At 47.6% G+C, this 21,030-nt stretch overlaps 1 protein-coding gene across 6 annotated transcripts in view; it reads left to right on the forward strand.

Moving 5' to 3' along the window:
* The window catches only part of ATP9B (ATPase phospholipid transporting 9B (putative)), a 322,333-nt gene that overhangs the window by 286,999 nt on the left and 14,304 nt on the right, over positions 1-21,030 (forward strand). For 3 of the 6 annotated variants that reach the window (XM_008952694.5, XM_003827309.6, XM_055102568.2), the window contains 5 exons: positions 206-350; positions 552-616; positions 3,906-4,061; positions 4,268-4,332; positions 13,666-13,774. In XM_008952694.5, the coding sequence (XP_008950942.2) occupies positions 206-350; positions 552-616; positions 3,906-4,061; positions 4,268-4,332; positions 13,666-13,774 (540 nt within the window). Of the gene's footprint in view, positions 1-205; positions 351-551; positions 617-3,905; positions 4,062-4,267; positions 4,333-13,665; positions 13,775-14,283; positions 15,000-21,030 lie in introns of those variants that run through there. The other 3 variants (XM_055102570.2, XM_063597384.1, XM_063597385.1) reach the window with 3 other exon arrangements.

Genomic DNA, 21,030 nt, shown 5'->3' on the forward strand with positions numbered 1-21,030 from the left:
GTTCCATGTTACATAGAATTTCTTCCCATGATTTTTTATTTTCCCCTGTCCGTGAGTCCTGTGAAATGATTCACAGAATACTGAAAAGATTGAGAACTGTGGCATCTGTTGGCTTTGCTCCCATGGTTTTGCACTTTCTACATTACACAAATCTGGGACACTGTTGTCGACCATAAGGCAAAATAACACAGGCTTTGTTTTCCAGGTTTGTCTAAAGTACTACGAGCATGAATTTGTGGAGCTGGCCTGCCAGTGCCCTGCCGTGGTTTGCTGCCGCTGCTCGCCCACCCAGAAGGCCCGCATTGTGACACTGCTGCAGCAGCACACAGGGAGACGCACCTGCGCCATCGGTGAGAGCCGCCCACCCTGCTCACAGGGAGGTCTCCAGAGAAACCCGTAGGCTGACATTGATGGTCAAAGTTTGTTCCATCTCTAAAACTAGATTGATTTCATCTCCATTCATGGAAGTTTCTGAAATAGCTTCTGATGGTAAAAATGAAAAACGTGTGATGGATAAGGTTTTATTTCATCTCACTTTTCTTGCTTCGCAGGTGATGGAGGAAATGATGTCAGCATGATTCAGGCAGCAGACTGTGGGATTGGGATTGAGGGAAAGGTATGTTCGCCCTTTTATCAACACATTAGCACACAGTCAGCACACATCAACACGACTCAGCACATGCTGGGCCATTGTACACTCAGCACCTACTTGGTCAGTGCACGTCAGCATGTGCTTAGCGTACGCTCGGTCAGCAAACACTCAGCACATGCTTGGTCAACACACATCAGCACGTGCTCAGCGCACAGTCAGCACACACTCGGTACACGCTCGGTCGGCGCACGTCAGCACATGCTCAGCGCACAGCACACACCCGGCACACGGTCATCACACGTCAGCTTGTGCCTAGCGCACAGTCAGCACACAGCGCACGTCAGCACGTGCTCAGCGCAGTCAGCACACACTTGGTACACGCTCGGTTGGCGCACGTCAGCACATGCTCAGCGCACAGCACACACTCGGCACACGGTCATCACACGTCAGCTTGTGCCCAGCGCAGTCAGCACACACTCAGCACACGGTCAGCGCACATCAGCACGTGCTCAGCGCACAGTAAGCACACAGCACACACTCGGTCAGCGCACGTCAGCATGTGCTCAGCGCACAGTCAGCACACACTCGGCACATACTTGCTCAGTGCACATCAGCACGTGCTCAGCACACACTTGGCACACTCGTTTAGCATACTACACATGCTCAGCACACACTCGGTCAGCGCACGTCAGCACATGCTCAGCACACTTGGTACACTTGTTTAGCACTACTATGCTTGGCACACACTTGGTCAGCGCACGTCAGCACATGCTCAGCGCACAGCGCACAGTCAGCACACATTTAGCACACTACATGCTTGGCACACAGTCAGCGCACCTCAGCATGTGTTCAGTGCACAGTCAGCACACACTCGGCACACACTCGGTCAGCGCACGTCAGCACATGCTCAGCACACTTGGTACACTTGTTTAGCACTACTATGCTTGGCACACACTCGGTCAGCGCACCTCAGCATGTGTTCAGTGCACAGTCAGCACACACGGCACATACTTGCTCAGTGCACATCAGCACGTGGTCAGCACACACTTGGCACACTCGTTTAGCACACTACACATGCTCAGCACACACTCGGTCAGCGCACGTCAGCACATGCTCAGCACACTTGGTACACTTGTTTAGCACTACTATGCTTGGCACACACTTGGTCAGCGCACGTCAGCACGTGCTCAGCGCACAGTCAGCACACATTCGGCACACGTTTAGCACACTACATGCTTGGCACACACTCGGTCAGCGCATCTCAGCATGTGTTCAGTGCACAGTCGGCACACACTCAGCACACACTTGGTCAGCGCACGTCAGCACGTGCTCAGTGCACAGTCAGCACACACTCGGCACACACTCGGTCAGCACACGTCAGCACGTGCTCAGCGCACAGTCAGCACACATTCGGCACACATTTAGCACACTACATGCTTGGCACACACTCGGTCAGTGCACCTCAGCATGTGTTCAGTGCACAGTCAGCACACACTCGGCACACACTCGGTCAGTGCACCTCAGCATGTGTTCAGTGCACAGTCAGCACACACTCGGCACACAGTCAGCGCACGTCAGCATGTGTTCAGTGCACAGTCAGCACACATTCGGCACACATTTAGCACACTACATGCTTGGCACACACTCGGTCAGCGCACGTCAGCATGTGTTCAGTTCACAGCACACACTCGGCACACATTTAGCACACTACATGCTTGGCACACACTCGGTCAGTGCACCTCACCATGTGTTCAGTGCACAGTCAGCACACACTCGGCACACACTCGGTCAGCGCACCTCAGCACGTGTTCAGTGCACAGTCAGCACACACTCGGTCAGTGCACGTCAGCACGTGCTCAGTGCACAGTCAGCACACACTCGGCACACACTCGGTCAGTGCACCTCAGCACGTGTTCAGTGCACAGTCAGCACACACTCGGCACACACTCGGTCAGTGCACCTCAGCACGTGTTCAGTGCACAGTCAGCACACACTCGGCACACACTCGGTCAGCGCACGTCAGCACGTGCTCAGTGCACAGTCAGCACACACTCGGCACACACTCGGTCAGCGCACGTCAGCACGTGTTCAGTGCACAGTCAGCACACACTCGGCACACACTCGGTCAGCGCACCTCAGCACGTGCTCAGTGCACAGTCAGCACACACTCGGCACACACTCAGTGCACCTCAGCATGTGTTCAGTGCACAGTCAGCACACACTCGGCACACACTCGGTCAGCGCACATCAGCACGTGCTCAGTGCATGCCTGGTCATTTTACACTCAGCACATACTCACCGCATGCTTGGTCGGCACAGTCAGCACATGCTTGGTGAATGCGCACTTGGTCAACACGTGTGGTCAGCACACAGTCAGCACAGCCTGAAGAGCCTGGTGTGTCCCGGGCACTGAACTGTACATTTGAATAAAGGAGGAATTGGTCGGAGTCCCCTGCTTTGACCTCACATTTCATAATGTCAATCCTGCCACGTGCATTACAGCCCAGCCCTCGGCGACTTGCTGTTGGCGGAGTGGCGTACAGGGAGGTGTCACTCTTAGTCACCTGCCCTAGGGCTCAGCTCAGATGTTAGCAGATCCCTCGGCGAGCCTTTCCGTGGCCTCCCTCCTGTTTTCCACGCACCATTCTCTGTGTGGTTGCCTGTGTCTCCTGGCTGACTGAGCTGTGGTTTGAGGTTCATCTTCCGTGCCAGCTTTATCTGTGTTACTCTCTCCTTCTCCACAGTCACTTAAATATTAATACAGACACACCCAGAAAGACCTGGAAAATTCACCTAGCTCAAGCAAGCGTGGCTTTTTCCTTGGCTACTTCATTTTGTAATGCCTTACAACAGCGTTGTGAAAGAGGGGATAGATTGTTTCTTCAAATATGAAAAAACAGAGAATTGTCTTGAAGCAGCCCAAGATTATAGGGGTGTCCTCCCACAGGGCTGGCCCATGTCAGATCATAGGGGTGTCTTCCGACAGGGCGGGCCCACACTTAGATCACAAGGGAGTCCTTCAACAGGGCTGGCCCGGACTCTGCAGCTCTGCTGACTCCTGTGACACCTATGGTCTGTCGGAGCCGAGCTCTCCTGAAGCACTTGTGAGAGCCTGGGCTGGTGCTGGGGGCTCTTCCTGCCCCCGTGCCTGAGACCATAGGACCTGTCCCCATCGACGGAGCTGAAGCTTTACAAGTTCTGCAGAAAGAATTTCGGTCTTTGTAACATTTAGGCTGAGTTCTAAAACTCACTTTTGGAGTCTGATTTCCAGCGTCCGCTGTGTTTGAAAAGGCCCCATGTGCTTTTCTTTCAGGAGGGTAAACAGGCCTCGCTGGCGGCCGACTTCTCCATCACGCAGTTCCGGCACATAGGCAGGCTGCTCATGGTGCACGGGCGGAACAGCTACAAGAGGTCGGCGGCACTCGGCCAGTTTGTCATGCACAGGGGCCTTATCATCTCCACCATGCAGGTACTAAGCCTTCTGTGCTGGCACCCATGGAGGGCAGGGTCCAGGAAGGGCAGGGTCCGGGAAGGGCAGGGTCCGGGAGTGGGGGTGCTGAGTGCTGCCGGAAGTACCTGGGCTGTGCTTAGGAGTTAGCGAGGCCCCTGAGAGGCTTGGGGCCACAGGTGCTCGTGGAACTGACAGTTGTCTTCGTCTGTGGGCTCTCTCTCCAGGCTGTGTTTTCCTCAGTCTTCTACTTCGCATCCATCCCTTTGTATCAGGGCTTCCTCATGGTGGGGTAAGTTACACTCAGAACCTGCCAGCTCATCCAGGGGAGGACTTCTATTTTGGAAAAAAAAAACAAAAAACGTATATAGAAGATTCTTGATACAGTCATCATTTAGAATGAATAATACTGATGTAAAAACGACATTTTACTTGGGTGAACTTCAAGACAGCACCTGCACACTTGTTCCTCCTGGGATTTTCTTATTAGATTTTGTTTTCAAGTGGAAGCCATAGTTTGTGTCAGGAACTGTGTTGGATCTGAGATTTTTAAAGGGTCCCGTGGCAGAAGGCGGAGGGGCAGAGTGGCCACTGACAGGCCCTCCCGGCTCTCTGCAGGCTGCCCTCCCCTGGCTGGGGCTTCATCCTGCTGTGCGGTGTGGCCAGCAGCAAAGAGAGAACAGGAAGTGCAGGGACATGGTGTGGCATGCTTCGAAGCAAACACTGTTGGTCTCTCCCGGGCAGGAATGGAATCTCATTTTCAAAGATAGCAGCACCAGGGCTGGGTGCGGTGGCTCACGCCTGTAATCCCAGCACTTTGGGAGGCCGAAGTGGGCGTGGGTGGATCACCTGAGGTCAGGAGTTCAAGACCAGCCTGGCTAACATGGTGAAACCCTGTCTCTACTAAAAATACAAAAAAATTAGCCAGGCGTGGTGGTGTGTGCCTGTAATCCCAGCTACTCAGGAGACTGAGGCACGAGAATCACTTGAACCCGGGACGGGGAGGTTTCAGTGAGCTAAGATCGTGCCATTGCACTCCAGCTTGGGCAACAAAGTCAGAGTCCATCTCAAAAAACAAAGATAACAGCAGCAGTGTCTTAGAAAAGGACACCAAAAGCGCAGCAGGCGTGCGACGTGCATTGAAAGCTGAGCTGATTTTGCTGCTGTATCTGCAAAACAGGAGCTTCCTGTGAAGAGGGAATAGGTGGGAATTTCTCTTTTCCTCCTCCTCTGTGGTTATGACTAGAAATGAAATCAGTGTGACTGTTGGTGTTGGCAGCAAACTAAAAGCAGCCTCTCATCTGCTGCTGACCTCCCTGACCTCTGCAAAGCTCATGCCCACCTTAACCAGGTTCCACTCCACAAAGAGTCTCAGAAAATACTTGAATAGTAACAGCCACTGGCCTCGATGCTCTCGGCGTTGAACGTGCTTTCATCCTCACCTTGTCCCCACTTCATGTGTGAGAAAAGTGAGAGACCCAGAGAGCTCAGGAACTCACCCGTGGGAGGCCCAGCTCAGACCTGAGTTGTCAGGGGCTGGCGCCGGGTGCTGCTCCTCACCGTCACGCAGCCACTGAGCTTACCCCAGGTCCACAGAGAAACAGAGTCCTTTCTCCCTGCATAGCTGTTTCTAGTCCGCAGTCTAAACACCGTTTCACTCGACAGCTCCCTGAATCCCAGGAGTTCCTCACAATTTTAGCAAAATACAGGGAAATATCAGTCTGTGCGTGTGTTAGGTTTTTGTTAAACATGTGAGGTCCTCTTAAGTCACCTTTTTCCTGAGTTAGAATCACTGAGAGGCGCCCCCGTCATCCTGAGCCGTCCAAGGAGCATGCACAGAGCGGCACTTGGGTCTCTGCCTTCCCTCCGTCTCCAGTCTTCAGGTCCTCTCTGTCCTCTGGCCTCCACACATGATGTCCCCTTGGTCTAGACCACTGCCAGATGTCCCCATTGTCCTTGCTTCCCTGGGAGGCCCCGCACCCCCCCCCACCATGCACCTTCACACCCCCAGGCTGCGCAGTTGTATTACCAGTTAGCGTCCTATTCTCCTGTGTGCTCTACAAGGACGAGGCACAAGGTATATCGGGTCCTCGTACCTGCCGTGAGTTTGTCAGCGTGAACTTCAGTGCATGCGAATTTCAGAGGAGGGCCAGACTCTGGCGGATTCTAGGCCCCCCACCCCAAGCCTCAGGACAGCTGAGCTGTGGGGCTCACAGCTACCAAGACTCCTGGGGCACCTGCCTCGGACTCCACGTCCTTCGCCTGCATATGTTAGCACTGTTCCTCCCAAGATAGCAGCAGCCTGTCCTGTGGTCTTAAAAATCACTTTGAATAAAGTAGGTAAGAGCCTAGGGAAACCTTCGCAGGTATCTTCAGGCTTCTCTCACCCCTAGCCCTTCATCTTGGCACAAGTGCCTCTGTTTTAGGCCCTTGCCTGCCATAATCACTCAGGGAATAACCCCCATGATCGTAAGCATTGCAGACTCTCTTTTTGTGGCCCACAAGGAAAGCGCCGTCATCGGCCCTGGGCTCTCCTGGCCACTGAGGCTCCCTCAGCCCCAGTATGAGGTAGCACAGGACAGCACTGTGCATCCATGGTGTCAACTTGAACCTTATTTCATGTCTCTACATGACCAAAGAATGTCCCAGCAACCTACCAACCATCATAGCCCATACAGTTGATGGAAATGGTGGTAGGATTTGTGCTAATATTCTCAGCTTTCCGTGAATTCCAGTACTGTTTCCTATAGTACTTCAAACAAAGGTGAAAAATCCTAAAGGTACAATAAGTGCTAACTCTTTTTAAATAAGTTTTCCCATTGCCTACATATTTACAGTAATTATTACATTAGTTGCTTTTTTTTTTTTTTTTTTTGAGACAGAGTCTTGCTGTGTCACCCAGGCTGGAGTGCAGTGGTGTCATCTCAGCTCGCTGCAACCTCTGCCTCCTAGGTTCAAGTGATTCTCCTCCTTCAGCCTCCCAAGTAGCTGGGATTGCAGGCATGTGCTACCACGCCCAGCTAATTTTTGTATATTTTTAGTAGAGACGGGGTTTTGCCATGTTGACCAGGGTGGTCTCGAACTCCTGACCTCAAATGATCCACCTGCCTCAGCCTCCCAAAGTGTTGGGATTACAGGCATGAGCCTCTTCGTCCAGCCTAGTTACTTTTAAATAATACAGAATTGGCACAGTAATACTGATTGCATCTTGAGTTTGAACAGTGTGTTTCTTCCTTGGAAGTCATAGAAAAGCATAACCCTTCTCACCTTCTTTCATATTTTAAAAATCATGGATTTGAAACATGAAAAGGAAAATGTGGGGGACCATGGAGATTATTCTTTAAAGAACTACTGCTTGAGTTAGTGAGGCCTGTGCCTGCCTCACAGCCCGAGTGCTCTGCAGCGTCCCCAGCTCCTCTTCCTACAGCTCTTCTTTATAATGGGCTTCATGTAAAGTAACTCTGAGTGTCCGTCACAAAAGAAACATCTGTGACTTTCTTAAGCACTCATACTCTGAATTGGGTTAGGTGGGAGCTTTGGAGGGGCGATGCCTTTAGTTAAGCTTCTTTGAAAATAAATAATGAGTTTGCCTTCACCTAGGAAATAAATACCAAGAATTGAACAAAAACCAACATGATGTTTTTACAAAATAACATCTAACTAGGACAAAATCATGTCTATGATAAACTGGCTCTAGAACCTAGAGGACAGTTGATAGAATTTAATTCCACAAATATGGTTTTCATCTGCATTCATTTCATCAGCTCTGGAGGGAACTGTTGGCCCAGGTGACTTTCCTGAAGCAAGAGGCCCCAGGAGCAGGAAGGACTAGGCATACTCAGTGCACAGCAGGGAAACCCAGGGAGGGACCAGGGACCATGGGGGCTGCAAAGGTGGTGATGGGGAAGCCTAGGGGGATGGGGGATGGGGCAGCAGGAGGGGCTGGAAGAGACAGGACAGCCTGGGGAGGCTCCTGTGACCCCCAAGCCTACCCTGCCCTTGCCCCCCAAGCAGGCCTGGGGAATGCCATGCCCTCCCCCAGAAAGAGAGCTCCTAGGCCAAGTCCTCATGGGGAACCTCTGTAGGGTGCAGCATTGTGCACTTTGGCAAGTTGGAGGCTCTGAGAGAGACTTCTGATCTCATGAGCCCACAACTCATGTTCCACGAAAATGCTTTGGGAAAAGCTAGTCTGAACTGGCCAGAGGTGTCTGTCTCCCCAGAGATTCTGGCAGCTGCCGGCGAGGACCTCACACACAGCGCCACGTCATAGCAGCCATTCCTGGGTGTGGGTCTTCTTTTACCCTTGCTAGTGACTCAGATGGATAGCCTGTGAGTGCTCTCGTTAAAGTCAGATTGAACCTTAATTGAGCACCAGGAAGGTGCATGACATTCCGAGAGAGAGCTCTGGGCAGGAGGAGCACAGGCAGGTCCATTGGGGAGCCGTGTCCAGACCTGCAGGAACGGGAGGCTCTGTGGGTTTATCAGAGAGGGTCTTGAGAACTTCTGCTTCCAGCCGTGATAAACAGATTTATCTTCCAAGCCTAATCAAATGCAAAACACAAGAAAACACATGAAACAAATGTTTTCAGACATTGGATAAGAAGCTGGGGACAGGGATGCCTCAGAGAAGAGAAACAACTCTCCCACGTCTAGAACGAACAGCCAGACGGCCTCAAAACCTCTGTTTCAACAGCCAGAGGGCCTCGAAACCTCTGTGTTTCAAGAGTCCTTGTACCTGCTGTGAAGTTTGTCAGAGTAAACTTCAGTGTGTGCAAATCTCAGAGGAGGGCCAGGCTCTGGTGGGTTCTAGGGCCCCCCAACCTGTGCCCAGATTGGCACAGACTTCCTAAGCATGAACATCGTGATGCATGGAGAATAAACTGACATGATGGACTTCATAAAAATTAAGTTTTTGCTCTTCTAAACATAGTACTAATCAAGTAAAAAGGCAGACAAGAATAAAATACTTTCAGTACATATCTTCAACTCAACGATCAGACAAACAACTCAGTTTTGTTTTTAAGATGAAAGATTTGAACATTCATCACAAAAGAAGACATAAGAATGGTCAGTAAGCACAAGAAAATGTATTTAACATCATTAGTTACCAGGAAAGATAAATTTAAGCCACAGAGAGAGTTAAGGCTCTGCTACCACGGAGGCCAGGCCGAAAGGCCGAGTGGCGTTTTGGCAGGCGGGCAGCAGGGTGGCACTGCTGGCGAGAGTGCAGTTGGTCCAGCCACTCCAGAAAGCAGGCTGGCAGTTTTTATGAAATTAAAAATTTGCTGCCCCATGCCCCAGCAACCTCCCTCCTCAGTGTTCACCCAGGAAAAAGGAAAACACTCATGCTTCCATGCAAACCAACACAGGGACTCTCACCGCTTCAGCTGTGATCTCCACAGACTGGGAGCTTCCACGCAAACCGACACAGGAACTCTCACCGCTTCAGCTGTGATCTCCACAGACTGGGAGCTTCCACGCAGACCAGCAGCAGGACTCTCACCGCTTCAGCTGTGATCTCCACAGATTGGGAAAACACCAACGGCCATCCACCAGGGGGTGGAAGAGCTGCACTGTGTCCATAGTGTGAGACGCTGGCCTGCAGCACAGAGAAAGCAGAGGACACGCTCGGCAAGGTGGGCGAGCCCTGACACCGCTGGCCCGGAGAGACCCACTCGCAGAGAGCGGAGAGCACCCAGAGAGAATAGCCAGGTGTTAGCCTGCGGGGAGCAGCCATTTATGTGAGACTCAACGGCAGCGAGGGAGGCAGGGGTCTCCCACCTGGCGCATCACAGGCCTCCTCCTTGGGGGTGACGGAGATGCTCCGTGTCATGGTCACACGGCGGTTCCATGACACTTGTCAAGATTCATCACATGCTGAAAGTTATACCTCAAGAAAGTAGGTTTATGAAAAGGAGGCAGCAATGGGGTTTTTGTTGTTAAAGGTTGAAGAGATAGGGAGGGGTTGTTCAAAGAAAGTTAACAAAAGTAATTAAAGATTTCGAGGGAAGTACAACAGTGTTGTACAAGTTTAACGTAATAAAGAAAGATTGAATTTCTGGATAGAGTTCTCTAAGCATGTAGATATTTAGTGCCCAGCAGTAACTCATCAAGAAAACAGAATGATGTGAAATAGACTAAAAGTACCTTAGAAGAAAATGTTTCATATAGAACCTACAATAGTTTTAAAAATAGAACGGTCTGCATTTAGTGACCGTGGAATCTCAGTCATATTAAAACAGAATATAGCCTTTAGGTATCCGCATGTTTCAAGGCTAAAATATAACGTGGTGTCATGGGTGTTTCTGGTTCTCTGCCACGGGGTAACTTTCCCAACTTGAGATAACTATGAGAATGCGTTCTCATAGGTGACAATGTCATTTAACAACAACAAAAAAAACCCCAGCCAAGTGCAGTGGCTCATGCCTGTAATCCCAGCACTTTGGGAGGCCGAGTTGGGAAGATTTCTTGAGACTAGGAGTGTGAGACCAGCCTGGGAAACATGGTGAGACCCTGTCTCTACAGGAGAACATTAGCCGGGCATGGTGGTACACACCCGTGGTCCTAGCTACTCAGGAGGCTGAGGTGAGAGGATCAGCTGAGCCCAGGAGGTCAAGGCTGCAGTGAGTCATGATTGCACCATTGTACTCCAGCCTGGGCCACAGAGTGAGACCGTGTCTCAAAAAAAAAAAAAAAAAAAAACCCAGCCCCACTTCCGGCCCAGCTCCACTTCCAGGACGGTGGGAGGTGAGGTAGATGGGTTCCTCCCTGCTCCTTCTGCTAAGTTCAGCTGGAAACAGAAGGCTCTGAGTGGAGAGCGAGGTGAACAGAGGGGGCAAGGGGCGAGGCGGCAGGAGCTCCCCGGGTTTTCCAGCAGCTGGAGCTGAAGGAGCCGGCAGCCTGGAAACGCCCATGGGTGCAGAAATTTAAAATTTGAAAGTCCCAGCGAGGTCCCAGCCTCTCCAACCGTGGGTCCACGAAAGGGGCACCAGGAAGACAGATGGCTTTCAGATGATCGTCACTCTACTCCAGCCAGACACCAGGGAAGGGCTGTGCCCACCTCCCCCTCCCCAAAAAGGCAAGTGGAGAGCTGAAAGTGCCACTTCACGAGATGCAGCGATGCACCCGGCATCTACAGGGTGATGGAATGGGAGGAGGCAGGACTGCATCCCCAGTGAAGGGGTAATGAGCCCCTCAGTGTCGGCGGAGGCCGCATGGGGAGCCTTAACCCCTGTCCCTGCACAGCAGCAAAAACAGCGCCCTCCTCTCCCCACCAGAGCAGGGTCAGCACCCTTCAGAAAATTCAGTCTTTACCCGGAATGTCAGGGGTTTCCATCAGAGTCCCTTGCCATACCAAGAACCAGGAAGATTTCAAGGTGAATGGAAAAAAGACAGTCAATAGAAGCCAGCCCTGAGATGGCAGAGATGCTAGAATTCTCTGACAAAGACTGGGAAACAGTCATTACCAACATACTGGGAGCAAATGGCAAAATAGAACAGCCCAGCAGACAAGATACAGAGCAGAACCAAATGAAAATCTTAGAGATGAGAAATAACCCAGACAAAAAAAAATGCCGTGACTGGGCTCAGCAGCAAAATAGAAGGGACAGAGGGAGGATGCAGTGAACTGGAAGACAGAAAAACAGAAAGTCCTCAATCTGAACAAGAGAGAAAACTGACTGGAAACAATGGATCCGAGCCTCAGGGGCAGCAAGATGGTAATTCTACCGTTTGTGCCGTGGGAGCTCCAGGGGAGAAGAGACAGGGCAGGGCTAGGAACTTACTTGAAGGAATAAAGGTGAAAACCTCCCAGATTTGGCAAAAGACATAAATGTATAGATTCAAGAAGGTAAGCAAACCCTGAACAGGACAGTCAAATTCACACCAAGATAATCATAATCAAACTGATGAAAACCAGAGACAAACCCATTGAAAGCAGCCAGTGAGGAGACGGGGTCCGTTGGGGATGACTGGAAACCCTGCAGGCAGAGGGACTCAAGTGCCGGAGAAAGGCCTCATGGGCACGGCACGCTGCAGCCAGTGACGGCCGCTTCCGGAAAGGAAAGGGGGTGTTGGCAAGACTCGTGTCCAGCAGTGCTTAAAGATTCTCCAAGCTCAGCCATGAAGGAGCAGTCCAGTTAGGAAAAGGACAGAAGGCGCAGAGACGGCCACCCTGTGTGTGAGGGGACGCACAGACCACAAGCAAGCCGGTGAAATGATGCGCGCATCGTCAGCCACAGAGACCAGGTTAGACCACAGGATGCTCCGCCTCACGCCTGCCAGAATTGTGAGGAAGAGTCACAGAAACTGGATAGCTCTTATATTGCTGTAGGAGTGTAAATCCTACCATCTGGAAGATGTCCTAGCACTCACGCTCCTGGGCGTTTATACCATCTCACTCGGCACTCCTGTCCAAAATAAATGGAAACTTCACCAAAAAACCTGTGCAGTGAGTATTTACAGCAGTTTTATTTGTGATCAAAAACTAGGACTAACCCAGATGTAACTTAGTGGTTAAGCACACTGTGGTTCATTTGCCTGCCACAAAATAGTAGTCAGCAATAGAAAGAAATAAGCTACTGACACAGCAGCAACCTAGATGAATCTCCAGAGAACTGCGCTGTGTAAAAGACGCCAGTCCCCGAAGTTAACCTGCTGTACAGTTCCATTTGCATAGCATTCCATTTGCATAGCATTCTTGAAATGACCAGATTAGAGATGGGGAACGGATTCATGGTGGCCAGGGATTAGGGAAGAGGCAGCAGAGGGAAGTGGTTGCAGCTACAGAGCAGCCGCAGGAGGGACCCTGTGTGAGGGATGCTCTGGGTCTGGAGGTGTCTGTGTGAGGGGTGCCCTGGGTCTGGAGGTGTCTGTGTGAGGGAGCCTGTATGAGGGGTGCCCTGGGTCTAGAGGTGTCCGTGTGAGGGACCCTGTGTGAGGGGTGCTGTGGGTCTGGAGGTGTCTGTGTGAGGGGTGCCCTGGGTCTGGAGGTGTCCGTGTGAGGGACCCTGTGTGAGGGGTGCTCTGGGTCTGGAGGTGTCTGTGTGAGGGGTGCCCTGGGTCTGGAGGTGTCCGTGTGAGGGACCCTGTGTGAGGGGTGCTCTGGGTCTGGAGGTGTCTGTGTGAAGGGTGCCCTGGGTCTGGAGGTGTCCGTGTGAGGGACCCTGTGTGAGGGGTGCTCTGGGTCTGGAGGTGTCCGTGTGAGGGACCCTGTGTGAGGGGTGCTCTGGGTCTGGAGGTGTCCGTGTGGATCCTGGTGGTGAGGTTCACACTACAGTTATCTAAGATGTTACCATTGGGAGAACTGGGTAAAGATCACATAAGATCTCGGTGCTATTCGTGACAACTGCATGTGAGTCTACAATGATCTCAACATAGAAAGGTAAACATTTTTAAAAATCATTCTTCTACCCATAAGCATTTGTGACTTATAGAACATGCTACTGTGCTCTGAGATAAATACTCAGTCTCCGCAATCATCTTACTTGGTTGCCAACTTACTTTGTTGGTTTTTGTGGAGTATTTTTTGGTGTGTTTGAAGCTGTGACCTCTAATCCAGAGGTCTGTTTCTAGCTGTGTGGTAGAAGTTTCTCAGGCCCATTGCACTCCGTTCTTGGTCTTGCAGGTATGCCACCATATACACCATGTTCCCAGTGTTCTCCTTAGTGCTGGACCAGGACGTGAAGCCAGAGATGGCGATGCTCTACCCGGAGCTGTACAAGGACCTCACCAAGGTACGGGCCTCAGGCAGGCTGTCTGCCTCACGACTAGCACCCACATCTAGCATTTTACACGAGTGAGAAACAGGCCAGTCAGGAGGCATTTCCAGGCATTTTGTGAAAAACGATTCTCTGTCCTTGAAGATGTTTTTTATGTCTCCTAATTGTTGTTGGCATTTTCTCTTTGAGTTAAACTTCAAAAGGGGAAAAATATCTCAGGGAAAAAAATTTCTCAAATGTTTGCAATAAAGCTCTAATATCATACATACAATTAGAATTGTAAAAGATGTTCTAACCATTTGTGGAACTTTTGTGAAGTGAGCTCACCAAATGTCAGAGAAGATCTCACTGTGTAATTTCTGTAGAAAGGCTCCCCCGGACAGCGTCACTGCACCTGCTGCAGAAATAGCATTCCAAAGCTGGGGAACCCATGGGCTGCATGTTTCCTGTGTATTTCCAAGTTTGTCAGTAGTTGTGGATTTCAGAATTATCCCTGAAAAGTGATAACATGTGTCTGTCCCTAGGGTCCATAGACTATTTTTGCAGTGATGTCACCAAGAAAAAAATCCACCCCAGAAAACTTCAGTCACCTGAAACTCTGAGAAAGATGGATTTATTTGGCTTAAAACTGTGCTCTGTTAGGATTAAAGGAGGCTTTGAATTTATCATATTCTTTACGACAGCATATTTTATAGCATAGAACATGTAAGGATACGGGGTAGAAGAGAGGCTCAGCTCTGCAGACACAAATCATGGTAACTCTGGTATTTTCCACAAAGCTAGCTGTTTTGAACCAACATTGAAAACAAAATCCACTAACCGCAATTAAATTTAGATTTACAATCGATAAATGACAGGTGTCTGAAATTATCAACTCAGATTTTTAAAGCAGTAGCTGTATGGTAAAGAAAGAATTAGATTAGGCATTAAAAAAGAAAGCTAATGACTACCTAGCAAACAGATTCTAGTCCAGCTAACCACTAATTAACCAACTAGATTCTTACCTAGCTAACCACAAACTGAGAAACTAGACTCCTGTCTAACTAGTAACTAACAAACGATACTCTGTCTAATACAGCTAACCACTAACAAGCTAGACTCTTATCCAGCTAACCACTGACAAACTAGACTCTAGTCCAGCTATAACCACTCATTAGCCAGAGAGGTGCTGGGTAAGTCATGTTAACTTTTTGATTTCTTGATGTTATTGAAATGGTCTAATGAAATAAAGACTTTAAAGTTTCTTGAAAAAAATAAAGAATTCTCATTACTGTTATAATCAAGACAAATAAAGCTAGTTCACCAGTATCACATGAAATATAAATACCAAGCATTATTATCATGGTGGCATCATCGTGACTACTGGGAAACATCGTCCCAGGTCACACCTACTATAACTAGAAGCAAGACCGCTTAAGTATCTTAAACTGATGAAACCATTGTGATAAAGTACAGCAGAGTAAGGAGCAAAGATCCAAAAACTTCGGGAAGCTAGTGTGAATAATGATCATTTTAGTAGCATATGCATTTCCTCATTCCCAGAGACTCTAAAAATGTTTACCTAAATGCTGCCTTACAAACATACGGGAACAAGCTTTTCATGTACGAACGTAAACCTCGATGCGCTACCCTCAACTCTAGGAAACCGGCACGCAAGCAGGGCAGAGGTCACCAGGGGTCTTGTAGCCCCAGCCGGTGCTCCCGGATCACTGTGCTGGGAGAAACTTGTCATAGGACTGTCATGCCACAGCCATCTTGACCGGCTATTGGAGTGGGGCAGTAACACGTTTTTACTGTTTTCAAGGATTTAGATTGTACCCACCAGTCTCTTTCTTTGTGGATATCTAGATGGCTCTAGTAACAAGAGGTTCATAGGGCCACAGGTGTCTGACGGAGCAGCTAATTATCCGTAACTGTGGCCATGGAATCCGTAAGTTCTGTGTTACTGGTGCCGTTGAACCCTGTTCACTTCTGATTGTGTTGGATCTCATTAAGGGTATTAAATTTCCGTTTTTGTTAAGGTGAGCAACAATTTAGAATGTTTTAGTATCCTAAAGTCAGGTCACCATCCCTACATTTTTTTTTTTTTTTTTTTTTTTGGTCAAGAATGCAGTCACTCATTTTCTCTAAGCTTCTTTTCTTCAACATCTTATCTGCATTGTAACTTTTTAAAAAATCTACTACACTTCAAATTCTTTGAAAAGAAAATAGCACTAAAGTACTGAGCCACTAAAGTTAATTTAGTTATTTTTTCTTATTGAAGCTAAAGAACTATTTTGAAGCTTTCTGTTCCTTCTGAACAGTTCGCCAAGGTAGCGCAGACTGCAGCACTCTGCGTTGTTGTCTGATGATCGGGGCAGCTGGAGACTGGATGTGCCAACGCAGTTTATCCACACCGGTCAGTGTCAGTGGACACCAAGTCCCCAGTCCGTCGGCTCAAGCTCCTGCGATGTAGGACAACATAGCCCTGCTCTCAACAAGTCTGTATTCTAGTCAGGATGAGAAAGCAGTGAATCAGTGGCATAGAGCAACAGCATAAAGGGCCGCGGCCTGCAGTGTGAGTAACAACAGCATAAAGGGCCACAGCCTGCAGTGTGAGTAACAACAGCATAAAGGGCCGCAGCCTGCAATGTGAGTAACAACAGCATAAAGGGCCGCGGACTGAAATGTGAGTGGCTGACCGGTGAGTGCCGGTCCAGTCAGTTCTGAGTCACATATCTCAGGTCACCGTAAATTTATAAAATACCTTCAGAGGCGAGCCAGGGAGGCAAGGCATGCATTCCCTGCACACAGGAGAAGACTCAGTTGGAAAGAAAATCTCCTCTTTTTTATGTGTATTTGATAACCAGTCTTTATAATCTAAAAGTACAAATAAGGCACGCATTATAAATCTCACTTATTGTCCTAATGAGTTAGCCAACCTCAAGTATAAACATTTGTCCCCTGCTGTGTCTCGATGGCCTGAGCCACGCGTCGACACAGTATCTGTTAAGTAAGTATTTGATAAACAAATGAGGCAGTGAATGAATCAGTTAAACCAAGAGTCAGGATTTCCTTCGCTTTCCTAAAACTATGTAGCTTTTATTCTTTACAGAAAATGGTATATTTGCAACACTATTTTGTTGTTCTTTTGAAGCTCAAATTCTGCTTTGAATTATTAAACTTTACTCACGATGAGTTCAGGCACTTAATTTTCTGGATGCCAGTAAGACGGGAAACTGACCTACTCATCTCTCTCCTAACTCTGCACATGTCTTCATTCATTCTGAATGGTGTGTAACCGCTTAGAGAAGCTAGTTACTCCAAGATCCAGGCATCAGGACTAGTAAGGTGACCCTGGTTAACTGAGCCAGCTCACGTGGTCCCAAAATATCTCAGACTGTGGCTGTGAATTTTGTTACCAATTCATAATCTTACATTACCAGCTAACTCCAGAGACATTTGATTTGTAGTTGTGCTAATTGTAAAGATATCAAGTAGGTAATATACAGTTCTTCATGAAATCTTTGGTGCCATTAGGTATTGAACCATTCGGACCCCTTCACTATTTTTTATTTTCTGTAGAATACTCTCAAATGGTTTTATCTTTTGAAATGTATATTTGTATACTTATATTCTTTTCAAAATAATAGTGAATAAGACAATAAAAGGAAATTTAAAACATTGAGATTAGGAAGGAGGAAATAAAAATATCTCTGTTTGTGGATGCTATAATTTTCTATGTAGAAAATTCCAAGGAATCCACACACATACAACCTCCTATACTTGTAAACTTCATAAAGTTTCAGGATACAAGGAATAATTTTTCAAAATCATTTTGATTCTGTACACTAGCAATGAATAATTGGGGTTTGAAAAAATTTGTAAACATTTATAATAATACATTTAAGCATTTATAATAATACAAGAAAGTGAGACATGAAGTGTACCTCTAACAAAATACATGCAAGATCTGTGTGCTGGAAACCAACAACACTGAGGAAAGAAACTGTAAAAGGCGTAAACAGATGTTCCTGGATTGAGAGACGTAAACAGATGTTCCTGGAATGGGAGGCATAAACAGATGTTCATGGATTGAGAGGCGTAAACAGATGTTCCTGGATTGAGAGACGTAAATACATCGCTTCTCGGCCTTTTGGCTAAGATCAAGTGTAGAGAGGCGTAAATAGATGTTCCTGGATTGAGAGACATAAACAGATATTCCTGGATTCGGAGGCATAAACAGATGTTCATGGATTGAGAGGCGTAAACCCATATTCCTGGATTGAGAGGCGTAAGCAGATGTTTATGGTTTGAGAGGCGTAAACAGATGTTCCTGGATTGAGAGGCGTAAACCCATATTCCTGGATTGGGAGGCGTAAACAGATGTTCATGGATTGAGAGGCATAAACAGATGTTCCTGGATTGAGAGACGTAAACAGATGTTCATGGAATGGGAGGCGTAAACAGATGTTCCTGGAATGGGAGGCGTAAACAGATGTTCCTGGAATGGGAGGCGTAAACAGATGTTCCTGTATCCAGAGGCGTAAACAGATGTTCCTGTATCGAGAGGCGTAAACATATGTTCCTGGATCGAGAGGCATAAACAGATGTTCCTGGATTCGGAGGCATAAACAGATGTTCATGGATTGAGAGACGTAAACAGATGTTCATGGACTGAGGGACGTAAACAGATGTTCATGGATTGAGAGACGTAAACAGATGTTCATGGATTGAGAGGCGTAAACCGATGTTCCTGGATTGAGAGACGTAAATAGATGTTCCTGGATTCGGAGGCATAAACAGATGTTCATGGATTGAGAGACGTAAACAGATGTTCATGGATTGAGAGGCGTAAACCGATGTTCCTGGATTGAGAGACATAAACAGATGTTCCTGGATTCGGAGGCATAAACAGATGTTCATGGATTGAGAGACGTAAACAGATGTTCCTGGATTGAGAGACGTAAACAGATGTTCCTGGATTGAGAGGCATAAACAGATGTTCCTGGATTGAGAGACATAAACAGATGTTCCTGGATTCGGAGGCATAAACAGATGTTCATGGATTGAGAGACGTAAACAGATGTTCATGGATTGATAGACGTAAACAGATGTTCATGGATTGAGAGACGTAAACAGATGTTCATGGATTGAGAGGCGTAAACCGATGTTCCTGGATTGAGAGACATAAACAGATGTTCCTGGATTCGGAGGCATAAACAGATGTTCATGGATTGAGAGACGTAAACAGATGTTCATGGATTGAGAGACGTAAACAGATGTTCATGGATTGAGAGACGTAAACAGATGTTCATGGATTGAGAGGCGTAAACAGATGTTCCTGGATTGAGAGGCGTAAACAGATGTTCCTGGATTCGGAGGCATAAACAGATGTTCATGGATTGAGAGACATAAACAGATGTTCATGGATTGAGAGACGTAAACAGATGTTCATGGATTGAGAGACGTAAACAGATGTTCATGGATTGAGAGACGTAAACAGATGTTCATGGGTTGAGAGACGTAAACAGGTGTTCCTGGATTGAGAGACATAAACAGATGTTCCTGGATTCGGAGGCATAAACAGATGTTCATGGATTGAGAGGCGTAAACCCATATTCCTGGATTGAGAGGCATAAACAGATGTTCATGGTTTGAGAGACGTAAACAGATGTTCCTGGATTGAGAGACATAAACAGATGTTCCTGGATTCGGAGGCATAAACAGATGTTCATGGATTGAGAGGCGTAAACCCATATTCCTGGATTGAGAGGCGTAAGCAGATGTTCATGGTTTGAGAGACGTAAACAGATATTCCTGGATTGGGAGGCGTAAACAGATGATCCTGGAATGAGAGGCGTAAACAGATGTTCCTGGGTTGGGAGGCGTAAATAGATGTTCCTGGATTGAGCCTCAATTAGATGTTCATGGATTGAGAGCCTCAGTGTTGCTTCACATTGACAAGCTCACTCTAGAATTTATATGGAAAGGCAAGGGAACTCGAATTGCCAAAATAATTTAGAAAAAGAACAGAGTTGGAAAACACACTACCTGATTCCAAGACTTACTGTAAAATAGTAATCAGTTAGACAATGTATTATTGTCAAAAGGATAGACAAAAAGATCAGTGGAACAGAAAAGAGAGCCCAGAAATACATCACATCTGTCAGATGATCTTTGGCAAACATGAGAGGAAATCAGAAGGAGAAGAGTTGTGTCTGCAGCTGTTGGGACAATTCGCCGGCCATGAGCAACAGACCCACAACCTCCACCTCACACTTCATGTGAAAATCCACCCAAAGTGGACCCTTGACCTATATGTAAAGCTATAAACCTTTCAGAAGAAAATACACACAAAATATGCATGACCTTGGGTTAAGCAAAGAGTTTTTAATCATGAGATAAAAATCATGATCCTTAAAGGAAAAAAATAATAAATTAGACTTTACCATAATTTAAAAGTTTTGGCCAGGTGCAGTGGCTTATCATGCCTGTAATACCATCACTTTGGGAGGCTGAAGCAGGAGGATAACTTGAGTCCAGAAGTTCAATACCAGTCTGGGCAATATAGTGAGACCGTGTCTCTACAAAAAATAGAAAAAAATGAGCTGAGCATGGTGGTTGCTGTGTGCCTATAGTCCCAGCTGCTCAGGGGGCTAAGGTGGAAGGATTGCTTGAGCTGAGGAGTTGGAGGCTGCAGTGAGCTGTGATTGAGCCACTGCACTCCAGCCTGGGTGACAGAGCGAGACCTTGTCTCCAAAAAAAAAAAAAAAAAAAAGTTTTTCTCTGTGAATGACACTGTTAATGAAAAAACAAGCCACAGCCTAGAAGGAAATATTTGCATGTCACACTTTTGATAAAGGAGTTGTTTCTATAGTATATAAGAAACCCCCAAAATTCAACAAGAGAACAACCCAGTTTTTAAAGTAGACAGAAGATGTTAACGGACACCACCCCAGAGATAATCCACAGATGGCAAGGAAGCCTGTGAAGATGCTCAGTGCCATTTTCATCAGGGAACTGCAAGTTGAAGCCACCGTGAGATGCCGTGTACCCACCCGTGCTAGAACAGCCGAAATACCAGCAATGTGAAAGGCTGGGGAGGGTCCAGAGCAGCAGAGACTCCCCTTCACTGCTAGGGTGAAGGGAGAATGATACAGCCTCTTCGGAAGACAGTTTGGGCATTTCTTACAAAGGTAAACATATATTTACCCAGTAGTCCTGTTCCTAGGTATTTCTCCAAGAGAAATGAAAACTTAGATTCATACTAAATCCTATATATGAATGTT

Source organism: Pan paniscus, chromosome 17 (genome assembly GCF_029289425.2).
Source record: "Pan paniscus chromosome 17, NHGRI_mPanPan1-v2.0_pri, whole genome shotgun sequence".
Classification (NCBI taxonomy): Eukaryota; Metazoa; Chordata; class Mammalia; order Primates; family Hominidae; genus Pan; species Pan paniscus.